Raw genomic sequence first — 11453 nt, forward strand, 5'->3', positions numbered from 1 at the left:
AAGCTGTTCAGGGGCGCCTGGGTGGCTCAGTCGTTAAGCATCTGCCTTCGGCTCAGGTCATGATCCCAGGGTCCTGGGATCGAGCCCCGCGTCGGGCTCCTTGCTCCACGGGGAGCCTGCTTCTCCCTCTGCCACTCCCCCTGCTGTGTTCCCTCTCTCGCTGTGTCTCTCTCTGTCAAATACATAAATAAAATCTTTTTAAAAAAAAAAAGCTGTTCAAATTAACTATTTCATATTATGTGAGTTATGGTAGTTTGTGTTGTATGAGGAATTGATCCATTACATCTAAGGTAAAATTTATGTGTAGAGTTGTTTGTAATATTCTCTTATTTTCCTTTTGACAACTGCAAGGTCTCTACTGATAGCCCTGCTTCATTCCTGAAATGGTAATTTGTCTTCTTTTTTTTTTTTGTTAAGTGTTGGTAGGGGCTCCTCAATTTTTTCTCTCTTCTTCCTTTTGTTTGCAGTGGGTGTATTTTGCTCTTTCAGTAGTTTCTTAAGGTGTGGGAGCTCAGATTATTGAGTTGAGACTTCTCTAAGATAAGTATTAGATGCTATAAATTTTCCTCTCTGCCTTTATTTAGCTGCATCTCACTAATTTTGATAAGAAGTGTGTTGTTCAGTTTCTAGGTATTGGAGATTTTCTTGTTACCTTTCTCTTAATGATTTCTAATTTGATTCCATTGTGGTCAGAGCATACTCTTTGTAATTTGGGTTCTTTTAAACTTTTTTGAGATTTATTTTATGGCACTATCTTGGGTATGTTCTGTGGGAGCTTGAAAGGAATGTGTAATTCTGTTTGTGGGGAGTGTTCCATAAGTGTCCGTTAGGTGCTATTGGTCAGTGGTGTGGTTGAATTCTTTCATAGCTTCATTGACTTTTCTGTCTACTTATTTTATCGAATATTGAGAGATGGGGAAGTCTCCAGCTGTAATTGTGGATTTTTTTCCCTTTTTGCTTTCAGTTTTATGATGTTTTGCAGCTCTGTGCGTTGTTTGTTATTGCTGTGTCTTGGTGACTGGACCCTTTTAGTTTTTTTTCTTTCTTCCTTTTTTTATTCTATCTGGGCTTTTCCCCTGATTTCCTATAGGTTATATAAACATTTTTTTCAGTAGGCTCTATGCCCAATGTAGGGCTTGAACTCATAAGCCCTAGATCAAGGGTCCCATGTTCTACTGACTGAGCCAGCCAGGCACCCCTATGTGAATATTTTTTAGAATTCCACTTTTTTTTTTTTTTTTTTTAAGATTTTTTATTTGTTAGAGCGCACCCCAGAGCATAAGTGGGAGCAGAGAGCCAGACTCAGGGCTTGATCCCAGGACCCCAAGATCATGACCTATGCAGAAGGCAGATGCTTAACCAACTGAACCACCCAGGTGCCCCTAGAATTCCATTTTGATTTATCTGTAATATTAAGTACATTTTATTTTAAGATTTTATTTTTTTGAGAGAGAGCATGAGCAGGGAGGAGAGGGAGAAGCAGGCTCCCCGTAAGCAGGGAGCCTGATGCAGGGGCTCAATCCCAGGATCCTGGACCTGAGCCAAAGGCAGGCGCTTAACTGACTGAGCCACCCAGGCGCCCCTAAGTACATTTCTTTATGCAGCTCTTTGGTGTTTCCTCTAGATGTTATATATGTATATTTATTAACTGTTTTGTTACCTTTTGTTATAATTTATTTTTGTTAATGTTATCTATAAGAAAGTCACTTTAGGTATAAAATAGGTGTAGATTAAAAGTAAAAAATTGCCTAAAGATATGCCTTTCAGGCAATAATAAATATAAAAACATATTTATATAGCCTGTCTATTGTGTATCAGCATTTTACCACTTGACATGAAGTGTAGAAACCTTATTTTCCTCTGTTACTTTATCCACCGTTTATAGTTTGTCTTAAATATTCCCTTTATAATTGAGAAAAACAAAAAATGTTACCATTTTTGCTTCAGCCATCAAACATAATTTAAAAACTCAAGAGGAAAAGGAGAGTATTTACTCATTTTGCTTTTTCCATTGTTCCTTCCTGATGTTCCAAGATTCCTTCTCATATTATTTCCTTTGTGTTTATAAAACTGCCTGTAACCATTCTTTAGGGTAGTTCTGTTGGTGACAAATTCTTCGTTTTTCTTCGTCTGAGAATGTCTTCATTTCTCCTTAATTCCTGAAAGGTATATTCACTTGATGTAGGATTTTACCTAGACAGTTATTTTCTTTACACATTTGAAAAATGTTGTGTTCCCTCTTTCCAGGGTCTGGTTTCTGATGAGACACCTGCCATCGTTGGAATTGTTTTTCTTCTAAACATAAGGTGTTCTGTCTTACTTGCTTTTTTGTCTTTTTAGTTTTCAGAAGTTTGAATATGATGTACCTTGCTTTCTTTGGATTTTATCTTTTAGAGTTCACTCACCTTCTTAAATTGTAGTAAATTTATGTCTTTTGGAGATATAGTTGTGCCAAATCTGGAAACTTTTCAGCCACTATTGAGATTCTTTTTTAGACCTGCTCTCTTCTTCCACTCCTTTTGAACTCTAATGATATGAATGTTAGATCTTTTATTTGACCCCTGGGACTATCTTTTTTCGTTTGTTTCCTTTTGTTTGGATTGGGTACTTTCTGTTTTTCTAACTTTAAATTTACTGACTCTTGTTGAACGTTTAGGTTGATTTTCTTATTTTGGTTATAGTATTTTTCAGTTCTAAATTTTCCATTTGATTCTTTTTATTTCTTTGCTGAGACTTTGTTCTTGTTTTTAAGTGTGTTTATAATTGCTCATTGAAGCATTTTTTTCAGTGAAGCATTTTTATGATGGCTGCTTTAAAATCCTTGTCAGATAGTTCCAACACCTATGCTTCTCATTGTTGGCATTTATTGTCTGTTAGCATTAAAGTTGAGATTTTTCTGATTCTTGGTATGACAAGTGAATTTTTGAGATCTAGATATTTTGAGTGTTATACTACAAGACTGTGCGTCTTATTTTATTTAGGTGTTTTGCACATTCTTCCTCTGATAAATTTTCAGCTGGGGAAGGGGAGCACTACTTCATGATTGGCAGGTGGTGGGGAAGTCAAGATGGTGGTGTCTCATTACTGTTCCCCAAAGTGGTCTCCACTGACACGGGGGGTCATGGATGATTGTAAACATGCTAACTTTGCTAGGCCTCCTCTGATACCACCCCAGGCAAAGAGGAGGAGGAGGAGAAAGTTACCTCATTACGGGTGAGGGTAGGGAGGGTCAGGTATGCATTTTAGGTGCAGAGTTACACCTGAGAAGTGCTCCCCACTGGGCCTTTGCTGGTTCATGCGAGCATGGGCCCACAGTTTTTTTCTCTGGTGTTTGGCTGGAGTAGAGTGTTAGAAAATTTTCTCTCCTGCTAGGTTGTCACTTTCCTGGTTCTTTGGTTATTAGAGAGAGCAGGCTTTTGTTGGGGGTATTTTGGACTTAACCCATGGGTATTGCTGAGCTGCTGCCTTGTCTAGTATCCAGTCGGGTACATAAATGAGGCAGAAGAAAACCAAGGAACTCAACGTCCTGAAGTCCCAAGGTTCCAAACCAACCTGCCTTCTCTCTACCTTTCAAAGTCTTATGTTTGCTTTATATTTGATACTCAGTCTTTTAAGCTATAGTGAGGATAAATAGGGGAAAGTACATCTACTTCATCGTTTTGGAAGTAGAAGTAAAAAGCCACTAGCTCTAAAATTTCTTTTCTTAGACCTTAATCAGACGAAAGGAAAGGATTTCTGCATTTTAGGTTTCAGGAAGCTGACCTGAATGAACTATATTGGTGGTCTCAAATCTATTTCTGCATCAGAATCACTAGGAGAACATTGTAAAAATAGATTCTTAGGCCTCAGTCACAGTTTTCTAAATCTGGCACAAGGACTTGGGAATTCGTAATTTTAAAAAGCTCTCTAGATGATTTTTCAAGTGCAGTCATCCATTACAGTGAACAAATTCTCCTTACCTCCTTAAGTTTTAGTTCATGAGGGGACTCTACTAATTAAGGATCCTTTACCAGTGTAATCGGTGACAGGCACTTGAAGAACTATGTCATAATTGTTCTGCTTCAGCCTTCCCTTGTAGAGAATTCTGATTCAGTGGGGTTGGGACCAAGATGAGTCTTTTGAGGGAAGTCTACAGGCTATCAATCCAATTGTGCATTTAGTTAGGTCATCAAAGTAGGTGATCTCTAATCTAAGGTACTTTACAGTAAAAAACTTGTGTATCAGATATATAGCCCTGGGATTTTATATAATCTAAAAAAGACAAGAGAAGAAAAACGGGGGGAGGGGTGTTTTCCCCTCCCTAATCTTCCTGTAGCCCTGCTGTTAAACTGTTCGTATGTCAGTGAACCGGATAGAGCTGCCCCACGGGACTGTGTAGGCTGTGTCATGTAAACTCCAGGAGGCACTCTTCCCTACACAGGCGTTTCTCAGTCCAGGTTCTGTTGAGATACTGGGCTAGATCATTTTTTTTTTTTTTTTTTTTGGGAGGGGCCATCCAGCAGCATCTCTCGCCTCTAACCTACTAAAGGGCAGGGACATTGCCAAATGTCCCTCAGTTGGCACACCACTGACGTATAATACGAATAGTGCCCACTGTGTTGCAGTTTTTCTTCCATTGTGTTCCTTATCACTTGCTGCTTAACTAGAATGTGTGCAAAGATAATGATACTAGAATAGGAAGGTGTAGTGTAACTTAGTCTAGTTCAGTCCTATCCCCATATCAATGTCTTAATGTTAAAACCCCTGAGTTTATTGCCTTCTATATAATCTGATCTCTAAGGCCTCTAAGCAGGGGCCATATTGAAGAGCCATGCATTTGTATAGGGTTTTTGTAATTTTACCTTTGTTATAAAACACTCCGGTTTCTGGGTGACACAGTATCTAGAGATGGATTGGGTTTAGAAGAGAAATTGTGACTTCAAAATGAATATTCCAGATAATATAATGCTTTTGAATATTGTTAAATTCTGTTGTAATACGACTTCTTGTCCTCAAGTGTGGACATTGACTCTGTAAATATAAATGATCTGTAATATAAATAAATGTATATCACTGTATTTAGTAGATGGATAACCAGGTTTTAAGACTGTTGATTCTAAAAATAATAAAAAAGCGCTTTGTTTTTAATATTTAAAATTCAGTTCTATATGTAACCTTTTTTTCTCATTTCTCTCTTTTAAAGTCTTGTGAAAATGCCATTGTGTGCTGGAAACCTGGCAAAATGGAAGATGATATAGATAAAATTAAACCCAGTGAGTCTAATGTGACTATTCTTGGGCGATTCGATTACAGCCAGTGTGACATTTGGTACATGAGGTTTTCTATGGATTTCTGGCAAAAGGTAGCAACATATTTTTACATTTTAAACTTAAGACCATTGTAATTTCACTTTTCTCTGTTGTGCATCCATGTTCAGTTTCCTCTAAGAATCTGCGTTGGTATTTTATATTGATTACTTTGGCCAGTGATGTTATTTATTCTACCTTTGTGGTTCTGCATACCATCTGCAATGCTTAGTATAAATGCAGTTGACAGGTGTCAATGGTGGCGGTGAGGTGCTTGCTTTCCATAACATCTGTTATTAAGGTAGCTTTTTTTGTAGAAAAGCTTGGAGAAAAATCAACATGGAAGATGGGGCAAACTACTAGTTATCTAAAATTTGAAAGAGATTGGTGTTAGGAATTTGTAGTAACAAATTACCTGGGTATTTATTTCTATCAGAAAACTGTGGAGGAGCTATCTGTCTGTAGCTTTTGCTATAATTCTTTAAGGCAGAATAGAATAAAGAGTACATGCTAACAATGCAAATTGTAAAGTCCTTTGTAAGTTTGCAGAATGCCTTCTAATTTACTCAGGATACCTCTGAAGTATTAGTTGCTGTTACCCCATTAAAAATCAGAAATATAAGATGCAAAGAACCAATCATGAGCATAGCCAAAGGCTGGAGCTGAGGTTTTTCTGAAATACGAATATGTCTTAGGAATGCTTGAAGGCTCTGTACCTATTTTAATAATTCGGTGTTTTTAAAAATATGTTTATACAGATGCTTGCATTGGGCAATCAGGTTGGCAAACTTTATGTTTGGGATTTAGAAGTAGAAGATCCTCATAAAGCCAAGTAAGTATTTAGAAATATTTATTGATTAGGGATGCCTGGGTGGTTCAGTCAGTTAAGCGGCTGCCTTTGGCTCAGATCATGATCCCAGAGTCCTGGGATCAAGTCCTGCATCAGGCCCCCTGCTCTGTGGGGAGTCTTTGCTTCTCCTTCTACGTGCCCCCCTCCCCTGCTTGTGTGCCTTCTCTCTCGTAAAAATAAATAAAATCTTTTTAAAGAAATTTTTATTGATAATTTCTGCCTTTTTCTCAAATGTTACGCCAATAGATAGGAAGTAATTGATACTTGAACTACCATTCTTAAATCATTTTTAACATTTACATGACTCAGTTATTTTAAAATACTTTTTATTCTCATAATGACTGTTTATCGTGAGTGCTTTGGTGACAAGTTGCTTCTTTTTTTAAAATATAAAATATACCCAAATTTTATGAAATTAGAAATTGAGCTCTCTTAGTGATGTTTTAAATGCTTTCCATATGACTTGGAACATCTTTTTGTTTTGTAATTCACTGGTTTAATTTGATACATTTTTTATGAATGGCATTTAACCTGTTGTCTTGTTTTTTCCTAGATGTACAACACTGACTCATCATAAATGTGGTGCTGCTATTCGACAAACCAGTTTTAGCAGGGATAGCAGTATTCTTATAGCTGTTTGTGATGATGCCAGTATTTGGCGCTGGGATCGACTTCGATAAAATACTTTTTCTTAATCAAAATTAGAGTGTGTTTTCTGTGTATAATAGAATTACTGTATCTTGCTAGTAAGGGCACATAGAGCATTTAGAGTTGTCTTTCAGCATTCAATCAGGCTGAGCTGAATGTAGTGTTTACATTGTTTACATTCTTTGTACTGTCTCCTGCTCAGACTCTACTGCTTTTAATAAAAATTTATTTTTGTAAAGCTGTGTGTTTATTTTCATTGTGATAAAAAATGTTGAAAGTAATAAAAGTACGCCCTTTTTGTAATGATCATTTTTGTAGTTCTTTTAACTGAAGAAAGCTATATAATGTAGTGATTAAGTGTAAGCTCTAGAACTAAGCTGAATTTAAGTTTTGGCTCTGCAACTATGAGCTGAGCTAAATAACTGAACATCTACCTCAGTTTCTTCGTGTGTGAAACATGGATAAGAATACCTACCTCATAGGGTTATTAAGGATCAAATGATTAAACAAGTGAAGCAGCTGGAACAGTACTTGACATACACTAAACCCTAAATACATTGTTACTTTTTTTATTGGAAATTGTATTAACTATGTCTTTGTATTTCTTCTGTAATAACTTGATAGTAATTATATTTAAAATTCTATAGTTGGGACATACAATGATTTAAGCTTTCCACACAGTTGAAAAAAAATACTGCTATTTGGTTTGCAGCTAGACCATTAGCAATCTTTTTTTTTTTAAGATTTTATTTATTTATTTGAGAGAGAGCATGAGAGGGGGGAGGGTTAGAGGGAGAAGCAGACTCACTGCTGAGCAGGGAGCCCGATGTGGGACTCGATCCTGGGATTCCAGGATCATGACCTGAGCTGAAGGCAGTCGCTTAACCCACTGAGCCACCCAGGCACCCGACCATTAGAAATCTTAATGGAAATAATTACCATTAGAGCAAGTGAGAAGAGGACAGAGAAGCTTGAATGCAGGCAATTGAAAAATGAAAGAAATGGGGAGTATGTACAGTGTTATGTCTGCTTTTCTAGAAACGTATTGGTTAAAAGAAATAAGTAGATTGAGGGAATCAGACTTGAGAGTAGTTGGGTCTTTTTGTTCCAAACATAAGGTGCTTTGTATATATTTATGAACAAGAAACAGCAAGAAGGAGACCGATATAAAAGTCCAGAAAATTGGGGTACCTGGGTGGCTCGGATGGTTAAGCATCTGCCTTTGGTTCAGGTCATGATCCCAGGGTCCTGGGATCGAGTTCCACGTTGGGCTCCTGGCTCAGCGGGGAGTCTGCTTCTCCTCTCCCTCTGCTCATGCTCTCTCTGTCTTAAATGAATAAATAAAATCTTTATTAAAAAAAAAAAAGACCAGAAAATCCCCAAAGAGAACCAATATGACATGTGGAGGAGTTGACCTGAAGAAGAGGGAATAAGGAAAACATGAGTAAATCAGAAGGTAGGAAGTAAAACAAGGGGTGCCGGGTAAAATCTAAGACTGAATTTTATCAGATTTTGAGATTCATGAGCCTCGTGTTTATAAATCTTATGCATTTCCATGAACACACCAGTATTTAATACCTTTCTGGATGTGTTCATTGCTTCTGGTTTTTGCTATTATAAACAATATTTAGACTTCTAGCACAGGATACAAGTCTTTGTGTACCCCTCTGATTATTTCCACACTCATCTTTCAGAATTAGTCGATGAAATGGTATTTCTATTAAGGTTATACCAGATTCACTTGCTCCAACAGTGTATGTTGGTACCCATTTTACTTTTGTTACTAATTCCTGTGTATATCTGTAGATAAGCAGTTGGCAAACTTTTTTGGTAAACAGCTAGGTAGTAAATATTTTAGGCTTTGGAGGCCATACATTCTCTGTCACATTCACTCTACAACTATAGTGTGAAAGCAACTATAGACGATACGTAGATGAATGGGCCTGGCTGTGTTCAATAAAATTAACAAAAACACACAGTGGGCCATATTTGGTTCATAAACCATAGTTTTGCCCACTCTTGCTATGGATACTAGATATTGAAACTAAACACTTAAGGAGGCCCCTAAGGTGGTTGAAAATTTAGGTCAGCCAAATAGCTCACAAAGATCACCAGATAGGCAATGACACATGCTATGACTGATAGGTGAAACGGTACATAATATACTTAGACCACCAAGGACTTCAGATACTGGAGTTACCAGAAAATGTAAAAGAGCCACATTTAAAATTGCTGCTTTTTACCTATATTCCACCATTTTCTGGCTTTCTTACTGAACATTTCAATGATCATCTAATATACTACATAATTTACTTTGGTTAGTTGTATTTCTCCTCCCACTGGGGTGTAGTCTTTTATAAGAGTGGATTGTGGTTTGTTTATTTTGCTGGTATAACCACTTGGAACAGTGCCTTGCACATAGGTACTCAATAAATACTTGAATGAATGAAAATAAAAGTTGCAGTCACAAAAATAAGCAATTAGAGAATACTAAGACTAACCAGGAGGATTTATAAAAGAAACAAATAGAACTTTCAGAAGTGAAAAATGATTGAAGTAAAAGTGAATGTAAGATTAGACATAATAGAGATAAGTGAACTGGAAGAGAGCCTAAGAAATTACTTGGAATGTGTTAAAGAGAAGGAAATTGAGAATATGAGGAGTTACAAACTATAAAGCATAAAATGAAAAGGTCCAGTGGTAATTGCTTAATCAAAAAAAAGGAAGGCAAGGCAATACTTGAAGAAGTAAATATACCATGATACCTGAGTGTCAAGTGGGCAGGAAGAGAGATGGTGGTTCTGGCATGTTCTTTACCATTATGTCTACCACTTCCATTGCAGTCCCAGCCACTAATGTGCCAGTCTGTTTAGTCACCCCCAGGCCAGAACTTTGCCCCAAACTATTAAGTCCTGAGAAAAATCCCCACCCCAGTTGATCTCAAGCTTGACAAGGGGCCTCAGCTGATGCCATATCCCTCTTGCAGCCTTTTGTGGTGACGTAAGGTGCTCACCAGGACAGCAAGTTCTTCCAAGCCCTTCTACAGAACAATTTGAATTATAATAGACTTGGAAGGCCTTGGGTAGGAACCAAAGACTGGCATCCCTATGGGTCTACCCAGAGCCTGGTGCTTGATCTAAACTCTCCTGTCATTCACTACAAGTATTCATTCCAGTGCTATGATGAGCCACAAATTCTCTATGTAACTCCACATCATGGAACCTATTTTCTTTCTGGATTAGTAAGTGCACTTTGAATAGTGAGGACACTTTAGAAAGTGCATACTTAACTCACCTGGATCTCCAACCAAAAAGTGGGAAATAAATGTATGTGTTAACATGGAGGTATTAAGCACTGTAACATTGTCCATGTAGGTCAAGATAATGCTCATTGCCTCCAAGAGAGCCAAAGTCATGATAGGCTCCAGAGCTTGGGTGAGTGTCACAGAATTCTTGTCTATGGATTTCAGAATGAAGTCTTCCTGGAGCCCCCTGTACTTCGATGGACCCCACACTCAGCTCTTTGGGAAAGAAATGTAGAATAATTCCAGAGGAACAGGGTGCTAGTGGTCATTTGCAGGACCCATTGAAAAATGAAATTGCAAGTCTCTTGTTTATTTTTTATTTATTTTATTATTATTAACATATAATGTATTATTTGTTTCAGGGGTACAGGTCTGTGATTCATCAGTCTTAAATACAATACACAACGCTCACCACAACACATACCCTCCCCACAGTCCATCACCCAGTTACCCCATGCCCCTACCCACCTCCGCTCCAGCAACCCTGTTTGTCTCCTGAGATTAAGATTCTCTTATGGTTTGTCTCCCTCTCTGGTTTCTTCTTGTTTCATTTTTTTCCCTCTCTTCCCCTGTGATCCTCTGCCTTGTTTCTCAAATTCCACGTATCAGTGAGATCCTATGATAATTATCTTGCTCTGATTGACTTATTTCACTTAGCATAATAACCTCTAGTTCCATCCACGTTGTTGCAAATGGTAAGATTTCATTTTTTTTTACGGCTGCATAATATTATTCCATTGTATATATATACCACCTCTTCTTTATCCATTCATCTGTCAATGGACATCTGGGCTCTTTTCATAGTTTGGCTATTGTGGACATTGCTGCTGTGAACATTGGGGTGCAGATGCCCCTTCAGATCACTACATTTGAATCTTTGGGGTAAATACCTAGTAGTGCAATTGCTGGGTTGTAGGGTAGCTCTATTCTTAACTTTTTGAGGAACCTCCATACTGTTTTCCAGAGTGGCTGCACCAGCTTGCATTCCCACCAACAGTGTAGGAGGGTTCCCCTTTCTCTGCATCCTTGCCAACATCTGTTGTTTCCTGACTTGTTAATTTTCACCATTCTGACTGGTGTGAGGTGGTATCTCATTGTGGGTTTGATTTGGATTTCCCTGATGCCAAGTGATGTTGAGCACTTTTTCATGTGTCTGCCATTTGGATGTCTTCTTTGCAGGAATGTCCGTTCATGTCTTCTGCCCATTTCTTGATTGGATTCTTTGTTCTTTGGGTGTTGAGTTTGATAAGTTCTTTATAGATTTTGGATACTAGCCCTTTATCTGATATGTCATTTGCAAATATCTTCTCCCATTCTGTTGGTTTTGTTGACTGTTCCCTTTGCTGTGCAAAAGCTTTTTATCTTG

The 11453-nt window shown here is 37.8% G+C and overlaps 1 protein-coding gene across 4 annotated transcripts in view; it reads left to right on the plus strand.

The window, feature by feature from the left end:
* Positions 1 to 7078, plus strand: part of EED (embryonic ectoderm development) — a 29123-nt gene extending 22045 nt beyond the window's left edge. For 2 of the 4 annotated variants that reach the window (XM_032393533.1, XM_032393531.1), the window contains 3 exons: positions 5183 to 5341; positions 6044 to 6117; positions 6689 to 7069. In XM_032393533.1, coding sequence (XP_032249424.1) covers positions 5183 to 5341; positions 6044 to 6117; positions 6689 to 6815 — 360 coding nt within the window. In that variant the 3' untranslated portion in view covers positions 6816 to 7069. Of the gene's footprint in view, positions 1 to 2247; positions 2646 to 5182; positions 5342 to 6043; positions 6118 to 6688 lie in introns of those variants that run through there. The other 2 variants (XM_032393534.1, XM_032393532.1) reach the window with 2 other exon arrangements.
* The last annotated feature ends 4375 nt before the right edge of the window (positions 7079 to 11453 follow it).

Source organism: Phoca vitulina, unplaced genomic scaffold (genome assembly GCF_004348235.1).
Source record: "Phoca vitulina isolate PV1807 unplaced genomic scaffold, GSC_HSeal_1.0 scaffold74, whole genome shotgun sequence".
In the NCBI taxonomy this organism is placed as follows: domain Eukaryota; kingdom Metazoa; phylum Chordata; class Mammalia; order Carnivora; family Phocidae; genus Phoca; species Phoca vitulina.